Genomic DNA, 20,250 nt, shown 5'->3' with positions numbered 1-20,250 from the left:
GATTCTCTTCTGTTCCGGTTTTCCCACAGTCCATGTTTCACTACCATACAATGCTGTACTCCAGACGTACATCCTCCGAAATTCTTCCTCAAATTAAGGCCGGTATTTGATAGTAGTAGACTTCTCTTGGCCAGAAATGCCTTTTTTGCCATAGCGAGTCTGCTTTTGATGTCCTCCTTGCTCCGTCCGTCATTGGTTATTTTACTGCCTAGGTAGCAGAATTCCTTAACTTCATTGACTTCGTGACCATCAATCCTGATGTTAAGTTTCTCGCTGTTCTCATTTCTACTACTTCTCATTGCCTTCGTCTTTCTCCGATTTACTCTCAAACCATACTGTGTACTCATTAGACTGTTCATTCCGTTCAGCAGATCATTTAATTCTTCTTCACTTTCACTCAGGATAGCAATGTCATCAGCGAATCGTATCACTGATATCCTTTCACCTTGTATTTTAATTCCACTCCTGAACCTTTCTTTTATTTCCATCATTGCTTCCTCGATGTACAGATTGAAGAGTAGGGGCGAAAGGCTACAGCCTTGTCTTACACCCTTCTTAATACGAGCACTTCGTTCTTGATCGTCCACTCTTATTATTCCCTCTTGGTTGTTGTACATATTGTATATGACCCGTCTCTCCCTATAGCTTACCCCTACTTTTTTCAAAATCTCGAACAGCTTGCACCATTTTACATTGTCGAACGCTTTTTCCAGGTCGACAAATCCTATGAAAGTGTCTTGATTTTTCTTTAGCCTTGCTTCCATTATTAGCCGTAACGTCAGAATTGCCTCTCTCGTCCCTTTACTTTTCCTAAAGCCAAACTGATCGTCACCTAGCGCATTCTCAATTTTCTTTTCCATTCTTCTGTATATTATTCTTGTAAGCAGCTTCGATGCATGAGCTGTTAAGCTGATTGTGCGATAATTCTCGCACTTGTCAGCTCTTGCCTCCTTCGGAATTGTGTGGATGGTGCTTTTCCGAAAGTCAGATGGTATATCGCCAGACTCATATATTCTACACACCAACGTGAATAGTCGTTTTGTTGCCACTTCCCCCAATGATTTTGGGAATTCTGATGGAATGTTATCTATCCCTTCTGCCTTATTTGACCGGAAGTCCTCCAAAGCTCTTTTAAATTCCGATTCTAATACTGGATCCCCTATCTCTTCTAAATCGACTCCTGTTTCTTCTTCTATCACATCAGACAAATCTTCGCCCTCATAGAGGCTTTCAGTGTATTCTTTCCACCTATCTGCTCTCTCCTCTGCATTTAACAGTGGAATTCCCGTTGCACTCTTAATGTTACCACCGTTGCTTTTAATGTCACCAAAGGATGTTTTGACTTTCCTGTATGCTGAGTCTGTCCTTCCGACAATCATATCTTTTTCGATGTCTTCACATTTTTCCTGCAGCCATTTCGTCTTAGCTTCCCTGCACTTCCTATTTATTTCATTCCTCAGCGACTTGTATTTCTGTATTCCTGATTTTCCCGGAACATGTTTGTACTTCCTCCTTTCATCAATCAACTGAAGTATTTCTTCTGTTCCCCTTGGTTTCTTCGCAGCTACCTTCTTTGTACCTATGTTTTCCTTCCCAACTTTTGTGATGGCCCTTTTTAGAGATGTCCATTCCTCTTCAATTGTACTGCCTACTGCGCTATTCCTTATTGCTGTATCTATAGCGTTAGAGAACTTCAAACGTATCTCGTCATTCCTTAGTACTTCCGTATCCCACTTCTTTTGCGTATTGATTCTTCCTGACTAATGTCTTGGACTTCAGCCTACTCTTCATCACTACTATATTGTGATCTGAGTCTATATCTGCTCCTGGGTACGCCTTACAATCCAGTATCTGATTTCGGAATCTCTGCCTGACCATGATCTAATCTAATTGAAATCTTCCCGTATCTCCCGGCCTTTTCCAAGTATACCTCCTCCTCTTGTGATTCTTGAACAGGGTATTCGCTATTACTAGCTGAAACTTGTTACAGAACTCAATTAGTCTTTCTCCTCTTTCATTCCTTGTCCCAAGCCCATATTCTCCTGTAACCTTTTCTTCTACTCCTTCCCCTACAACTGTATTCCAGTCGCCCATGACTATTAGATTTTCGTCCCCCTTTACATACTGCATTACCCTTTCAATATCCTCATACACTTTCTCTATTTGTTCATCTTCAGCTTGCGACGTCGGCATGTATACCTGAACTTCCACTGCTATGAGTGTGAATCCTGAATCCTTCCTGATCATGCTGACAAAGTTTTATGAATTTATTTGTAAAAGTATAGACAGTGCAAATTAAAATGTCCTGTGGTGCCTCTCCTTCTCGAAGTAGGCCCGTTTGACGTCTTACCCCCCTTAAGATCATTCTTGACCTAATATCACAGCTGTAACGCATATTTAATAGGATCTCTTCAGACAGCGGTAGCAATACCGTAAATTTGTTCAGAGTTCTCGCGATACTGGCGTCGAAACGCAACTTTCTGGCATGCAGCCAGCGTTACGGGGCATGCTGCGGTGCAACACAATCTGTTAGCAACGAAGCGTTGTCGTGAGAAGCTAAAAAACTATGGATGATATTCAGTATCTATTTGTTTTATTTTTACGTAGGTCCTAAGTCACTGTTAGTGGCTTTTTAACTTCTGCCATACAGAGAAAAGTTGAAGGACCCATAACGGGACTTTATTCTTGTACTTTCTACTGCACAACAGTTGGCTCACGGCAAATTCATTTTGAAATTAAGAAGTTTTTTTATTATTCTAGCTAAATAGAATTCCCCCCCGCCGAGAGAGCTCTTAAATAACTTTCTGGTTCATTAATGAGCTCTGGAAATCGTAATCCACTTTCAAAGCTGTATAACGAACTGTGCTTTCCTATTTGCATGAGTAAGCCGAATAAAACATGTGCTGTTATGAATTGACTATCAAACTAGATGAACAGATTTGGAAAATATTTAGCTGATCTATTTCTCAGTAGGTTTTCTGACTATATGAAGTAAAAATCCAACAAAAGTACGCATAGACTTCCAATAAATATGGAGTGTTCCACTTTCTAAGCAGTGGTTCACACAGGGCATGTCCAATATCTAGTAGCGCCTCAGCCGGTCCTCGACATACGGATCCGATTTAATCTCTAACTAAGTCGATCATTTAAAAAACAATAAGTTCTTCTGCATAGACATATTATATTGTGTAGTAAACCTAAGTTCTTTAGAGTTATTTGCATGCTGATCGCTTTGTGTCGCGTAACAATCACCACAATTTTTTGACGACACTGCTGTGACTCGACAATAGCTCTCGGTGGTGGATGTTGCTCTGGTGATGATGATGCTGCACGGTAAGTGTCATCTTCTGGTTTCGTAAAATTGTATGACAGGCCAGATGACACGCTGAATGTCACATCAGGGCAATAACGCTTATGCTAGATTCATTTAAACTAAGAGAAACTCACAAAACACCACGACGATAAATTGACACACCAAATTGTTTGCCGCATCGCGGATTACATGTTCGTTGTACTGTTGTCTCGAAATAATAATTTTCTCTGTTTCCTATACAGTTCGTGAGAGAATTATGTCGACGAGGTTCGCATATAGAGTACTGTAACGAAACGTGATCCACAATATCATATCACCAGGGGCACGTCTTCCTCTCGATCTCTGCTGGCTTATTTTTAATGTGTGAGATCAAGTCCTACAAGAACTTTCACTTTCACTTTTCTACATTTTTGTCGGGCTATCTTAATCATTCCGTATGTTTGTTAATTAATGTCTGTTTTGCCGATCCAGTGCAGGATTTCACCCACGAAGGAAGAAAACGAGTCGTTCTTCTCAAAGACGAAAGTGATCTGGGATTGATTAAACCAACTTCAATTCAAATTTTTAGCTTACAGCCTCAACATTCTTTTTCAGCTCTAGCTTGGGTAATTCTTCATTAGTCAGAGATGATAAACAGGAGTGACGAGAGAACCAACTGTTATTTGAGTGTTATTAGTGTGTAAGTTACATCAGTTATCCGTTCACACATCTCCCTGCAGCTGGCCTGAGAAGCAACGAAATACTCGCTGAACAAATGCTTTTATTTCTAGGGTAACGTATTGTATCTCTTATGCATAATAAAACGTTTTCTCACTCTTTTCAGATTTCAGTTTGACTCAGCTAAATAAGTGATAGCAGTCAACTAGAAACTACTAGGTTCCAAAAGTTTCATATTGAACACAGAAAAACCGCGATTGCCATTTGCAGGAAATTACTCCGAATGAACAGTTATCTTGGTAACAAGTGTACCAACTGCCTTGCATTCAGTACTGTGATTGCATTAATTTTTTCCCAATCTTTCTACAAAACTATCGATATCGCCTTGATGTTATTATGGTTCTTTTTTTTTACCACTCATCATTAAAAGCTTCCTGTACGTCATCTGAGGCCTTTTTCTGATGTACATAATTACTTTACTTGAAAATCAGGACAAATAACTTCATCTCATTTCGTAGTGATCTAATGTAGTTTAGACTGCTTGGCAGGAAGATTCGAGCTTAACGGGACACTGGAGACAGGGCAGGAATTAGGAATGGAAACTATCAATGGGGGAAGGAGTTGACTGCGTCTTGCTGGAGTGACTATCCTAGTATATACCTAAATAGATTCAAGGGATAACAAGAACCATAATGAGGATGATCGGACCTTGCTCGTCGCGAAATTACAGTTTCTTGAACCATCACCCAACTCGTTTGGTAAAAGTGTATGAAAAACTCCGGGTCTTGTAAGTTTTGTTTTCAGATGAATAGGCATACATATGGCTGATTACCGGATGGTGGTGAAATTTCACCACGAGCAACACACTGATAATTGTAAGATATAATGCTCTAAAATCGAAATCTCCGGCTACAACTACACTAAAGCCACGATTTCATTCAGCTAACTCCTTCATTTGCGTGTATTTAATGCATTCAGAAAAATTTGTGCGTTCTGAAATCTTCTATCACTCAATGTTATGTTAATGCTATCTCAATTCAAAACTGGTATTAATCGCCATAAGAAATTCACCTTCAGTAGAAAATGAACATTGAGGTAACTTTCTAAACGTATGTACTTGGAAGTATTCTGTTCACATTTTCCTCCAATGTAATGTGTTTCAAACAGTGCAGCGTTAGATAGTGATTCTTAATGATTCAGAAATAAGAGCGAAGTGGCACATGATTAAAACACAGTACTAACACATGGCTCGAGCAGGTACGGAGTATCGTCCTACCCTTCCCCTCGTAGTTTTTAAGTAATTAATTATTTTTCGATTTCTCCTTTGATACTCCTTGTATGTAGCGTAGTGCTTACTAGTACCTGAAATACTTCATACGTACCCAGCAATAAAAGGGAATGAATGAAGGAAGATCAGGGTCTACTATCCCCTCGAATTGGACAACGATGGAGAAGGAAATCAGCTGTGACCTTTCCAAAAGAACCAGACCAACATTCACCTTAACTGATTTAGGGAAACTTCTGAAAATTTATGTCCGGGTGACCGGATCATGATTTGAAACATATTCCTCCGCAAGTTTTGTGGGATTTATAGCGAACGTGGAAGTTTCTGTTGAACGGAAACGACTTTGGAATAGATTAACAAAGGAGGAGACTGCGAATCATGTATTTCGTTAAGAAAGGTAACAGGTAGACTTGATGCCTAGAAAATTTTGCTATATGAAATGTGATACGAATTTGGTTTTATTACAGAAAGAGTTTTTCAATATTTGTCATACCATGTGCAGAAATTGGTTTCTTGCGCAGGAAATAAATGCTTTATAATCTTGGCTAATTGCTATTAATGCCACAGCATTACTTACACTTTATTATCTCTTATGTAAACTATTTTAGGCAACTTTGCGCATTCATAAAGTATTTTGTGAATCCAGAAAAGGGCATTCATAATGCTGTGTGGCGTCGTTTCGCAAACTGTGCATTGGCCGTTGTTCAAGCGTCTCGTAATTACAATTTCATCCATGTATATATATCCCTCATCTGATTTGCAGCTCATAACATAGGTCAATTCAAAAGAAAATGCTTCATTCACTCAGTGAACGTGAAGGCACGACAGGAAATCGTTTTGTGCATCGACAACACTTTCTTAACAATTATGTATGACAGTATGCAGTATACGGTGGGTCAATTTCAATAGGTTTCTTGTCGTAGAACATTAACATCCGAAAGATAAACCCCACATTTCTTATTTTAACTGACAGTCTTCCTTATATGTCACTCCTTTTATTACGAACAGATGTTGCTAGCACAAATCTAGAACCTCTGGTCGTGTTATTCATTGGTAGACACTATAGTATAGTTTTCGTTTCCTTGTTTCCTTTACTTTTATTTTGTTTGGTTTTGTTTTAGCAACTGTAAAATAACTAGCGGCTCGTTCCACAGCCAAGTAGATTTTTGCTCATTTGATCCCACGGCCTCTCATAAAATGAAATAAATAAACAAAATGAATAAACAAAACCCTTTAAACTTGAATTATACTCAAAGACCAATAACAATTGATTATTGCACCCACTCTGAACGAATATCAAAAATATTTCGGTTTTTTGTTGTTTCTCGAAATCAGTAAAAGCTAATGTTAGGCTTGGTTTCCGTGATAACGCGAAGGCTGGTTCATTCTATAATGACCTCACTGTCAGTGAATTGTTAAACAGTAATCTTCCTTCCTTCAAAGATTTGAATCATCGCTAGAGATCACTCTCACAGTTTTCGTTAATTTTAAATATTCATATTGAACCTGAACTCCATCGACAAAAATTCGGAGGTTAGCGGGGGTAATCTCTGAGTATTTCGCTATACGGGACCCGAGGTCTTCGTTGGTTCGTTAGAGTAATATTGTAATAACGATTTGCCCGGGGTCTTACACCAATTACCTTTCTTTCTGTAAAAAGATCTACACTGTAGTGAAAGAGGCTATAGTATTTAATTCCAAAATTGTAGAACACAAAACACACAATAATGCAACAACTCTCAGGAGAAATACGTACACGTTTATCGCTGCGGGAACAACTCAGAATAGCATCGACGTGCTGCTCTGCCGCTTCTTTCAGTGGACCCATACACGAGAAGCATATCTGCTATACCATTTTTCTTAATTTAATGGCTTTCTGGACGTGACCATGCAGTCACCTCAATAGTGTGCTGTAAAGTATGACGAGACGAACGTGAGGACAACACAGCACCTAGTGGCCGAGCGGCGAAAACGGCCAACCCTTCATTAGTAAACCTATACATACTGCTCTGTGTCAATGAGTGAATGGAATAAGTTTGTTTACAAACAAGACATACACTGCGCATGCCGTTGCCATTAACACTGTTGAGGAGATATTTTTCAATTTTTGAGTACAGTACAGCAGTAAAGATAAATGGGGGTAAGAAATCATTCGAAATGCAACTACTCCGTAAAGAGCCACCGGGCGACATGGGTTCCTTAGACCGAAACTCCGAAATTTTGTCGATGGAGGTAGGGTTCATCCTACACGTAAATGCGTATGTAGTCAGTGAGTTCATTTGTCGAAGCCTCCGGTGACGGGGTACACTACCGGTCGAAAGTTTTCGACAGCTATGGATTTGTGGTTAAAACAGAGATTCCGTTTTGAATATTCTATCATATCCGTGTTCTGATAGTAAAACAAGTATAAACATGTAAAGACCTATTGCCTGTGTTGTATATCTGACTGGTTGTTCGCATCCACTTTCGCATCGTATCCACGATAACACTGACGCACCCTTACCTAAGGCGATTCTATCTCAATAGGTCTCATTCCTTCTGATGTCTGTGTAACAACTGGTTCGCACTAGTTTACAATACATTGTGAGCACATAGCAGTGTGTTTGTGTAGCTGATCAGGTTCGTATCATATTAACTATTAATGAGACAGAAGCAGGACACTGGAACTGAAAAACGTGCTGCAATTGTAGCTCTGCATCAGGAAGGTTATTCTAATAGGACAATAGTAACGAAAGTTGGCGTAGTTCAATCTACAGTGGTGTGTACATTGCAGCGGATCAAGAGAACTGTGCCAATGCAAGTGTTTCGCGATCTGGAAGACCCCGGGTAACATCATACAGGGAAGATGAGTTTATATGTGTACAGAGTAAACGCCAGAGGACTCGTACTCCACCTAAAATTCCTCGAGGAAGTAAATGGAATGCGGGCAGCTCCAATCTCTGTCTCAACAGTGCAACGCTGTCTTCATGAATATTGTTTAAAAGGCTTCGTATCGGCCAAAACACCTTCATTAAACAAACAAAACAAGGTGAAACATTGCTATGGGCACTGTAACATAACATCTGGAGCGTGCAGCAATGGCCCAAGGTGTTTGTTTGAAGTATACGGAAACAATTGTCGAATATTTGTTCGTCGATTTCGTAGAGAACCTATGAAGATTGTGTGTGACGCCAACGATGAAGCATGATGGAGGGTCGGTCTTGGTGTGGGGATGCTTTGTGAGTGATAAGTCGGTTACTTAGTGAGTATTAATGGAACATCAAAGAAGGCAGGATATCACAGCAGACTGATCAACAATTCAGTTCCATCTGCCAAGACACTTATTGGTCGTGGGTTTGTTCCGCAGGAGGATAATGCTCCCAAACATGCTTCTAAAGTGTGCATAGCGTATTTCAATGGAAAAGAGAAATTTGGGGAACTGAAGAATATAATTTGGTGACGTCATTCACCTGACTTAAATCCCACTGATCTTGTATGGGATTAACTTAATACGGATATCAGAAAACTGAGGTCATCTAATGTTGAAGTCTATGGAATAATTTGCAGCCGTGTTGCACTGTAATAACTACAAAAACACTAAAAAATGTTTTCTGCAGAATGCCAAGAGTCGTGCAGCTGTTCAGAGGGCAAAGAGTGGATACTTTGAAGAGGCTAAACCATATGTGTTGTACTTAACGATAGAGAGAGAAAATACTTATTTTGTTCATTTGTTTAGTTTGTACAATATGTTCGTATATTGAAATAAAGTATATAGTTTTGACCGGTATTGCATATGGTTCACTCATCAGCAGCAGACATAAGGATAACGTAGCGGTGCTTAGAAAACGTGACAATAGAAACAAAATCTGTCGTTCCTTCCTGCTATGCATACTATACAGTTGTCGAAATCAGTGTGTCTACCCGGCGCAGGGGTGTGCGGCGCTGATTGGCTCTGCGAGGCGCCCAATTACGCGAAAATTTTCCAGTATTCCCTGTGATGAGGTGGTGTATCATTGAGGTCGCGCCGTGATACCGAACTATGAATTACACATAGATAACCATAATGCAAAAATGAAATATATATCACACTGAACATAGTAATTAACTAGAAGGAGCAGTTATTCTACGCAGAGAAGCAGATGGATGCTGACAAGTTTATAATCTCTGGTGCCCTGTAGATTTCCTAAATCACATCAGACTCTTGCCATTATACTTCCTGCGACAGTTGAGGGCCGATTTCCTCGCCCATCACAGTCTCATCTTAAAAAAGGGGTCAATATAGAGGGTGATTCAGAAATATTTTTGCCAAGACAAGATAAAAAGTTTGTATAAACAAAGGCAAAAAAAAAATCCTTAGCTTATAAATAATTGATCAAAAGCTCATGCTCAACACACCAGTTATACATTATCAGTTTAAAGTGTCATCATAAACTCGTAATAAATGTTCAACATGTCCTCCACACATGCATGAACTTGTCGAATCATGAACTGCCACACACTTTCAAATACTTCCTCGTGATGGTGAATGGTTTCGGAGGTTTCCATGACACTTCGATGAAGAGTCTGTACGTCTGAATTGTCTGCTGTATAAACTATTGTTTAAGGTGTCCCCAAAGTTAAAAACCCATAGGATGAGATCTGGAGAACGTGCCGGCCATGTAACTGAACCTCCTCTATGGTAGATACTATCCAGTGCATTTCGAACGATGAGACTAAAATATGCTGGAGCCCCATCACGCATGAACCAAACGTTTCTTCTTATTTGATGGGGCACATCTTCTGGTAAGCCCTGGAGAGTGTTCTGAAAGAAATCCTTGTAGACAACAGCTGCGAAACGTGCTGGAAGAACGTATGGACCTATCAGGCACCTACAGTCCTAGACCACACATTAATCTTAAATTGATACTTACGTCTAGCTTGACTAATGCAATGGACAAAGCCTTCTCTGAATGAGTGCACTGACGTTGTTTGATTGTACCAGGAGAGACGTTCAACAAAAACTTTCATTAATAATTTGAGAACGAAGGATTTTCGCACATATGGCTATGTTTGTGATGATACGGAAGGAGGCCTACACAGATCGCTTATGACTACTAAGATTGATGAATGACAGAAGTAGTATAATCTTACATCTGAGTAGCCTAGATAAATGGAGGACATACTATGGAGAACTGTTTAAAGAAGATCGATCCGTACTTCAAGATATATGCTCCGTTGTAGGCAACGAACATGACACAAAAATCCAAGAGAGAACAACAGCAGAGATAGAGAAAACAGTTAAACAATTAAAAAACGGCAAAATACCGGGATCTGAAGCTGTTTATAAGGAGTTGTTGATGGCTGGACCAAAAGTATTACTTGAAAATCTCGCGAAGCTATTTAATCTGTCTTAGTGGAAGGGAAATCCCTGTCGAGTTTAAAGAAGGGTTCATCACAAACATATTTAGAAAGGGAGCAAGGATGGCTGCGCAAAATATGGAGGCATCACAGTTCTCAGTTCTGTATCCAGATTGTATGCTAAGATTCTTAAAACTGGAACTGAAAGAGAAATTGAGGAAGTAGAAGAACAGAGTCGTTTGTGGGCAGGCAGGTCTTGTATTGATAATATCTGGAGAATTTAAGTGGTGACTGGCAAAAGAATGGAACGTAATTTGGAGACTCGCGTGGTTTTTATAGGTTTACTGGGATGTGGGAAGGAATGAATACCCAAAAAATTCGTAAATGTTATGTACAAGCAGATAGAAAGCTGTATTCAGATAATGCTTGTTGTGTTAAAGTTGGTTAGTTACTGTCACAGAAATTTAAAGTTAGCGAAAGACTGATACAAGGATGCTACTTAGTGTCTACCCTGTTTAAAATGTTTTTGAACGAAGCTCTGAAAAATTGGAAAAGGAAGTGCAAAAACGTGTGTATTAGAATGGGTGAAGACACCTTGTTCTCACTAAATTTCGCCGACAATCATGTCATTTTGTTGAGAAAGAAGAGGACGTGTATTACATGTTAAGAAAGCTTAAAGAAGAACATGAGCAGCGCCGTATGAAAATAAACTTTACAGTAACTGAATACTTGGTTGTTGAAGATACAGGAAGGGATCTTGTTATGAATGATGAATCTATAGTTAAGTGTAGCAGATCATACGAGGGTGAGTCAAATGAATACTTTAAATATTTTTTTTAAATATTGTTTACTGTGCAGAAGTGTCACAAAGCTGTATCACTTTTCAACATAATCTCTCCACGCTCAATGCAAGTCCTCCAGCGCTTACAAAGTACATAAATTCCTTTAGAAAAAAATTCTTTTGGTAGTCCGCGCAACCACTCATGCACCGCTTGGCGTACCTCTTCATCACAACGGAACTTCTTTCCTCCCGTTGCGTCCGTGAGTGGTTCAAACATATTGAAATCACTTGAGGCAAGGTCTGGTGACTATGGTGGATGAGGAAGACACTCAAAATGCAGGTCTGTGATTGTTGCAACTGTTGTACGGCAGTGTGGGGCCTTGCATTGTCATGTTGCTGACAGAAATCCACATCGCTTTGATTTGATTGCTGGCCGCAGATGATTCTTTAGGAGATCTGTGTATGATGCACTGGTGACACTGGTCCCTCTAGGCATGTCATGCTCCAAAATGATGCCTTTTTCGTCCCAAAACATAGTCAGCATAATCTTCTCTGCTGATGGTTCTGTAAGAAACTTCTTTGGTTTTGGTGATGAGGAATGGCGCCATTCCTTGCTCGCTCTCTTCTTTTTCGGTTGGTGGAAGTGAACCCAGGTTTCGTCCCCAATAACGATTCTTTCAAGGAAGCCGTCACCTTCTCGTTCAAAGCGCCGAAGAAGTTCTTCACAAGCATCAACACGTCGTTCTGTCATTTCAGGAGTCAGCTGCCGTGGCACCAATCTTGCAGACACTTTGTGAAACTTTAGCAAATCAAGCACAATGTGGTGTGCTGACCTATGACTAACCTGTAAACATGTTGCAATGTCATTCAGTGTCACTCGGCGGTTTTCCTTCACTATGGCCTCAACTGCTGCAACGTTCTGTGGAGTCACAACTCGTTGTGCCTGACCTGGACGAGGAGCAACTTCCACTGAAGTTACACCATTTGCGCACTTCAAACTCCATTCGTAGACTTGCTGCTGTGACAAACTTGCATCATCGTACTGAACCTTCATTCGTCGATGAATTTCAGTAGGTTTCACACCTTCACTACGCACAAACCGAATAACAGAATGCTGTTCTTCCCAGGCGCAAGTCACAAGTGGGGCGGCCATCTTTATACTGATACTGGGACGGTATGTGTGCATCTTCACTATGCTGTCACCTACAGGCCATTCTGCATGCTGTTTGTAGCACGCTTACCAACTTACAGGATATCGGCGCGAAATTTCGGTTTGTTATTACAAATTTAAGGTTTTCATTTGACTCACCCTCGTATAAATATTTAGGGGCAGTCGTTTCGGGCAGAGGTGGCAGCAACGAGGAAATAAATGCAGGACAGGAAAGGGAGAGGTGGCAATTAAGCAGCTACACTCCATTTTCTGGAATAAAAGTAATTCAAGATATTTAAAAAGGGGGATATGCAAAACTTTAGTTGAGAGCATTACTCTCTATAGTACTGAAATGTGGGAAGTCTCCAGAAGTCTCCTGGGCCAATGAGCAGGGGGTAAAGGTAACTGAACTGGAGTTTTGGAGACGAAGTTGTGAAGCAACAAGAAGGGACAAAATAAGATATGTGCTATGACTATAGATGAGAGTTACCGAGGATGTTGTAGACTAACATGGTATGAACATCTCACAAGAATGCCAGAGAAGAGACAGCCTCATAAAATATGGCAATGGAGATCTTCACGAGACAGGAAAAGAGGAAGACCCTGACTACACTGGACTTCTAGAACGAGGCGTGCGATGAAGGACAGATCCATGCAAGAAGAGGACTGGCAAGAAAGAAGGAGATAGAAACTTAAATGCGAGAGACTCCATATGGTGTACAAAACTCCCAAGAAAGTAGTTTATATCTGCTGTTTTTCTTGTTTTGGTGTGAAGAACAAATTTTTAAAAGTATCTCTGGATAACCCCGTATAATAATCACGTCGCCGACGGTGAGTTAAACTGCAAACTTCCCTGTGGCCCGTACAATGGAGTTATTGTACTGATCAGTGACTGCATGTTACGCGCCAACGTCATTGAAACAGTAGCCTGTGGTCCTTCTCGCCCCGAAATAGGTTGTACTGTTTCATTCCTTGCAGAGAGCCTGCCTGTGACCGCGTTTTGATACCCCACAGGGTACATCAACGTGGGCTGCGGCAACAAGGCGGGCTACTACTTCAGCTCGTCGTGCGTGCTGGTGGGCAGCCTGACGCTGTTCTTCATCGACGTGCACCGGCGGCGGCTGGCGCGCCACAAGCACGGCGACGGCTCGCGCCAGCTGTGCCAGGTGGAGGCGTGCCCGCAGCGGCGCCGGCCCTCCTTCTCGCACGAGCCGGACAACCGCGACCCCCAGCTGACGGACGCGCAGCTGGCCGGCGTGCTGGTGCCCTGCGCTGCCGCCCCCGGCGTCGGGCTCGTCGGGACCGCGGCGGGCGTCGTCGTGGGCGCTCCGGGGGTGGTGGCCGCGGCGGCGGGGGCGGCGCCGGGGGCGGCTGCGGGGGCGGCGGCGGCGGGCGGCGAGCTGCTGCTGGGCGGCGGGTCGCTGCTGCTGGCGGCCGCGCACGCCGCCGACAAGCCGGAGCTCACCTGCATCTCTGAGGAGGGCATCGCCGACATGGACCTGCCCGACAATCTGCTCGACGACCTCGACTACATCGGCGACTGTATCACCTCCTGCAACAAAGTCGAGAACTACCTGATGCTCAGCGAGTTCGAGAACAACCTCATCGCGGAGATGCCCGTCGCGCTCGATCGCAAGGGCCGTCGCTGGTCCATCGCCAGGCAAGTTGCTACCATTATCTGCATTTCTTGCTGTGTCCTCCTTGAAAATCGATGGTCATAAAATTCACCGCTCCGACCGTATATCTGATTGTATTGTATTTACTATTTCATTAGACAAAACAATATCTGCCAGAAAATCTCAAAGAGCTACGTTTGTTTTCCAACGGTTGCACTGGGCAAAACAAGAATCACTGTAAGATTCTATTTTGTGTATCTTTGGTGGACACTAAACGTTTTGACAAAGTGGAACAGTTTCTTTCCATTCGTGCACGTCCCTATAACGTATGTGACAAGAATTTTTCCATGGTGAAACAGGTAACAAGAAGAGTTTACCGAGTGTATATGGTGAATGAATACTGTGAAATGATGTCCAGTGCTTCAAAATATTGTAATTTCACCATAAAGCTAATAGAAACTGAAAATATCTACAGCTTCTCAAAATGGTGGCTAGCAACTACAGGAAAACGGGGTTGTCGAACGGATCACAAGGTAGATATGTTCCAAGTACACAGAAAGTCAGGTTTCAACCATGTTTCTTAATGCCTTTTGAACATAATAAGTTGCAATCAGATGTTGTGGCTTCTCAATACATAGGAGGGAGATAGAAACATACATTCGATGTTTTATTTCCGGAAATGTGTGCTGTTTTTAATTTTGAAAACGCTCCCAGTAGACTAGCGACTATGAAGAGGAACCAAATGCAAGACACTGAACGTTTACTTGGTTATATTCCGCATGGATCTAGTTATTTCTATGGTGATTGCTTGAAATGGCCTGTGCTGCTGCTGCTGCTGCTAATGATGATGATGATGATGGCGCTGGGGCCGGCCGGAGTGACCGAGCGGTTCTAGCCGCTACAGTCTGGAACTGCCCGACCGCTACGGTCTCAGGGTCGAATCCTGCCTCGGGCATGGATGTGTGTGGTGTCCTTAGGTTAGTTAGGTTTAAGTAGTTCTAAGTTCTAGGGGACTGATGACCTCCGAAGTTAAGTCCAATAGTGCTCAGAGCCATTTGAACCATTTTTGATCGCGCTGATGAGGATCAATGAAACCATTTTGTATGCACTTTGATTGGAGTTATTGTACTATGAAAAGATATGAGTAAAACATGAAACAGCTTAAAAACACAGCTTGACCAAGGATATGAATTATTTCTCCAAGAAGAGGGCCTTATTCCAAGATTTTGGACTTACTTCTTTTCAAAGAGATTGCAAAACTTAGCAACTGCAGTAATGGCAAAATATCCATTTCATTCTGTTCTTTAAACATTAGAAAACCCGTCTTGTTATACTCCAAATACTCACCCGAAAGACATTTTCCTTCGTTCCTGAAAACTTAAGATTTTGGAATAAGATCCTTCCAAAAAGGACTGTATCATTTACGGAGATGGGTTCCTTGCTAAAACTTTATCTACTAACTCCCTTCTACAACCCCTCAAAGCCTATAACAGGCATTGTCAAACAACCTGTATATTCGGAGTGAGGAATGGTATTTAAAGTATTCACGAAGGAGTTGTGTTGCAATACTTGTCTCGTCCTCCTTGTATAATACGGCACGCAATACTGAAGTGATGGTTTTCAAAGGTATGTGTCCGTATGCTGTCCTTTTTCGTCACCATTTTGAGACTGTGCGGCTTGTGCGTAAAAATCACTTCCGTATACGGCAGGAATTAATGCAAGACGTCAGCATTGGCAGCATTCGAATCGATACCCCGGAGAAAATTGTATCCCAGTGCTATGTGGAAGAGAATTGCACGCAAGACGCTGTTGCTCACTCCTGCTCATAAAATTGCCTGATTATAGGGGTCAAAGAGATATCAACAATTGATTGCAATAGGCTGGAAATATTTTATACACTCCTGCTACTCATTTTTCTGCTTACACTGGCTGGTTATAAATAAAATCCAGCTGCTCACAGAAGTCCAGTGTGGGCTGTAATTATCGTTTGGCAGCGAAACTTGGTAGATATGCTAATGCGTTAAGCGGAACCGATTTAAGCTGGAGAAAAATTACTTCCAACTTTGGCCATCAGGTGCAAATATGGTGCTATGAATGCAGGAATGACGTATAGAAATGTTTCCGTACATAATGGATTAGGAATGGGACGCGGGCAGAAAATGTGAAACAACTGAGAAAGACATAATGTTGATTTTATTTAACCGCCACTTACACAGTTTTGTTTAATATGAGCACCGGAGGCGCCAACGAGATGTTGTATCCGTAAAACGACTTGAACAACAGTCGTAGCAGTTCCGATGGAATTACAGAAACGTGTTCCTGTATACTGGCCTTCATATAAGGTAGAAACCAAACGTGTCCCTGGTGAATGCGTTTTTTAGATATTCCTAGACCCAATAGTCACATGGATGCAGATCAGGTGATCTTTCAGACCATGCATCTGGAAAACTTCCGGCAATAACACGTTCGTGGAAGGTTGCATTAAGCAGATCTTTCACACTGAGCGAGTGACATGAGATGTTGTCCCATCTTGCATGAAAACAGTGGTTTCCACACAGTTGCGCTCTTCCAAATCAGGAGGCACTTACTGTTCAACGAGGTCTCGATAATGTGCAGACGTCACGGTGCACCTGGTAGGCGCTCTGGGTGTATTTTCTTCAAAGAAAAACCGACCGAAAATAAAAGTGCTTGTGAATCCACACCACATTGTCCCATGCGGCAAGTGCAATGGACCGTCGTGCACAAACTCGGTTTAATAGTATCCCCACATCCGGCAGTTCTGCACCCGGTAGTGTAAAATGTGCCTCGTCACTCCAGAGAATATTATCGAGGTAGGTGACGCAGTGATTAACTAAGTAGAGTCGCATTCGGGAGGACGACGGTTCAGATCCTCGTCCGACCATCCAGAGTTAGGTTTTCCGTTATTATTATTATTATTATTATTATTATTATTATTATTATTATTATTATCGTATGCATCAATTACAGTAATACACATTTAGCAAAACACAGAAATATGTATAAAAATGAACATGTGAAATTATATACAGTAAACAAGTTTTAAAACCGCTCAAACTACACTCGGATGTTGATGCACTCGATCCAGCGGAGTGCCTTGTGTGATGCTTGATGGAGCTTCTCAATGCCACCAGGGAAGCGTCTGATTGGACAGTCATTCACAATGTAGCTCATTTTTTGGGTGTCATCACAGTCACACACACTGTCACTTGAAAAGCCCCACTTATGCATATTGTATTTGCACCTACCCTCTTCAGTCCGATATCTGTTTAACTGCACCCACACCTCCCTTGGTTGGTGGAAGTCTGGAACTGGAACTGTTGGATTGTCTACTAGTTCATGGTTTCGGGTTCTTGTAGCTTGCCACTCAAGTTTCCACTCTGCGTCCTGGTCGAATCCCGTGGATAGCATTTGGACTCCCATTCACATTCTGGTCCTCTAGATTTGAGGCGTTTCCTGGGCAGTGATAGCAAATCGTCATGAAGGGAGATCGACTTGTTTTCAGAAATTTGCTGACAGAGGTTTTCCGTGATTTCCCAAAATCGATGAAGGCAAATGCCGGAATGGTTCCGTTGAAATTTGCACGGCCGATTTCTTTCCCCGTCCTTCCGTAATTTGAGTTTCTGCTCTGTCTCTGATGCCCTCTCTGTTGACGGGACGTTAAACTCTAATCTCCTCCTCCTCCTCTTCCATAGCATATTGCCGGGCCGTATGTCATCAGCTTCGATCCGGGACAGAAACTGAAGAGCAAATTCAGAACGTTGCTGCGGATAATGAGGTTTCAGTTGCTGCACCGTCTGGATCTTGTGCAGGTACCAGGGTAATATAGACTGCAAAACTTTCCCCACTGCTGACCATGGTATGGACAATTGTCGTCATACTGCACGAGCAGTAGCACTACCCAGGGCGCGTGCTGTATGGCCTGTTACAGCCACAGAAACCTAGTCAGTAACTTCCACAGGGATGGGACACCTTGCTCGTGGAAACTCCACACCAAACTCACCTGTGTTTCCGAATTCTATTATCATCTTTTTCAAACCATTTAACACATCGGACCTTTCCTCGGACCTATCAGTCGGCAGTATTCTCTCGGTGCAAACTGTAATTGCTGCCGTTCACATCTGAGGTCATCAGTCCCCTAGAACGTAGAACTACTTAAACCTGACTAACCTAAGGACATCACACACATCCATGCCCGAGGCAGGATTCGAACCTGCGACCGTAGCAGCAGCGCGGTTCCAGACTGCAGCGCGTAGAACCGCTCGGCCACACTGGCCGGCCAAATGACAGGGCGGATGTCCACTCACGTTATCACTTGTCATATGACAGCGTCGATATCATACCATCATACAGACAATGTACAGCGCCAGATTTGCACCTTGTGGCCAAAACTGGAACTAATTTTTTTCCAGTGTAAATCGGTTCCGCATTATCACATTAACACATCCATCAAGTTTCGCTGTCATACGATAATTACAACCCACACTGGGCCTCCGCGAGTTGCTGCACTTTAATTATAACCACCCGGTGCATGAATGATGCGTGCTGTCGTATTAATAGTAAACCTAGGAAGCGTTTCCGGGAGAGCTACATGCAAAGAGAGGTGAAAAACTGAGGGGACTGTGTGATGTCTCATAGATGTTGTAATTACACGGAAATGGGTCCTTTGTTTGAGGTTATATGTGTATTAAATCAAAAAGACTACATTCAGGTGATTGAAAACAATCTTTGCAGTTCCCTCGCTATATTAGCGAAAAACATTGCATTATCAGACTATCCTCGAAGACGATAATGTTCGTTTCGAACGGATTACCATCCTGACAGCGTGACATAAGAAATGTCCGGTAACGGTTACACTTCTTGACTTACCTGCAAAGTCCCTAGATTTGAGCTCCGCTGAAAATCTCTAGGATTATCTGTAAAAATAAATCAAATTAAGTGACATGGCCGACCTTGCAATATACAGTCGTGCGCTAACCCTCCATCAATCTTTCTCAGAATAGTCACGAGTCCATAGAAGGTGACAAAGGACATGTGCAGTTAGACTGAATTTGCCTCTTCACCCAAGACTGCACGTAAAATATTAGCATTTCTTGGATTAACTTTGCCAGTTTTGACTGCTAGGACGTCCTTCTACCTATTCTGTGTAGTACTCTCGTTGCTATCGTCTCTCGCACCAGATAGCATAGCGCACTGGAAACGTTCTGAGCCCCAAAAGTTCTGATTGTGTGGTTATGATTGGATGTACTGGTACCAAATCTGCTTTAAATATTACTTCCGGATGCAATAACAGTGCGTTTATTGATTAACACCGTTAAATAATGCAGAATTACTCAGTTCAATACTTTTAACTTCGTAGAGTATTGAGAATCGAGGGCACGGATGACATGGAGTTCAGACATCTTTTCCCCGACTGACTGACTGGCGCGCGACAAGAATTTTTAGTGAACTTCGTACGGTAGCTATTTACCATTATTTGTTTCATGGTGTGACCATATTCGCTGTCTGCCACCGACCGTGAGAATTGCCTCTTGATGCATTACAGTAGCGTTCTGTACTACCATTAACGATAGCAACTTTTCCATCTCACACATAGCGTTCAAATTCGAGGCGAAAAATTACAAGTAAATGTTGTCTGAAATAGGAAGAGCCTCACAATCCGTGCAGGCTATTGCGGAAGGAATTGTTACGAGTATACAGGGTGGTCCAAGGATCGTGACCGGGCCAAATATCTACGAAATAACCGTCAAACGAAAAAACTACAAAGAACGAAACTTGTCTAGCTTGAAGGGGGAAACCAGATGGCGCTATGGTTGACCCGCTTGAGGGAGCTGCCATAGGTCAAACGGATATCAACTGTGTTTTTTTAAATAGGAACCCCCATTTTTACTACATATTCGTGTAGTACGTAAATAAATATGAATGTTTCAGTTGGACACTTTTTTCGCTTTGTGATAGACGGCACTGTAATAGTCACAAACACATGGCTCTCAATTTTAGACGAACAGTTGATAACAGGTAGGTTTTTTAAATTAAAATACAGAATGTAGGTACGTTTGAACATTTTATTTCGGTTGTTCCGATGTGATACATGTACCTTTGTGAACTTATCAT

At 42.0% G+C, this 20,250-nt stretch overlaps 1 protein-coding gene across 1 annotated transcript in view; it reads left to right on the top strand.

The window, feature by feature from the left end:
- LOC124722312 (monocarboxylate transporter 2-like) overlaps window positions 1–20,250 on the top strand; it is a 130,222-nt gene that overhangs the window by 92,396 nt on the left and 17,576 nt on the right. The window contains exons 6-7 of the mRNA XM_047247492.1: window positions 13,517–13,723; window positions 13,850–14,162. Of these exons, the coding sequence (XP_047103448.1) occupies window positions 13,517–13,723; window positions 13,850–14,162 (520 nt within the window). The remainder of the gene's footprint in view (window positions 1–13,516; window positions 13,724–13,849; window positions 14,163–20,250) is intronic.

This window comes from Schistocerca piceifrons, chromosome X (genome assembly GCF_021461385.2).
Source record: "Schistocerca piceifrons isolate TAMUIC-IGC-003096 chromosome X, iqSchPice1.1, whole genome shotgun sequence".
NCBI classification, from domain to species: domain Eukaryota; kingdom Metazoa; phylum Arthropoda; class Insecta; order Orthoptera; family Acrididae; genus Schistocerca; species Schistocerca piceifrons.
The sequence above is the reverse complement of the archived record's forward strand: the minus strand, read 5'-3'. Positions and strand labels throughout refer to the sequence as shown.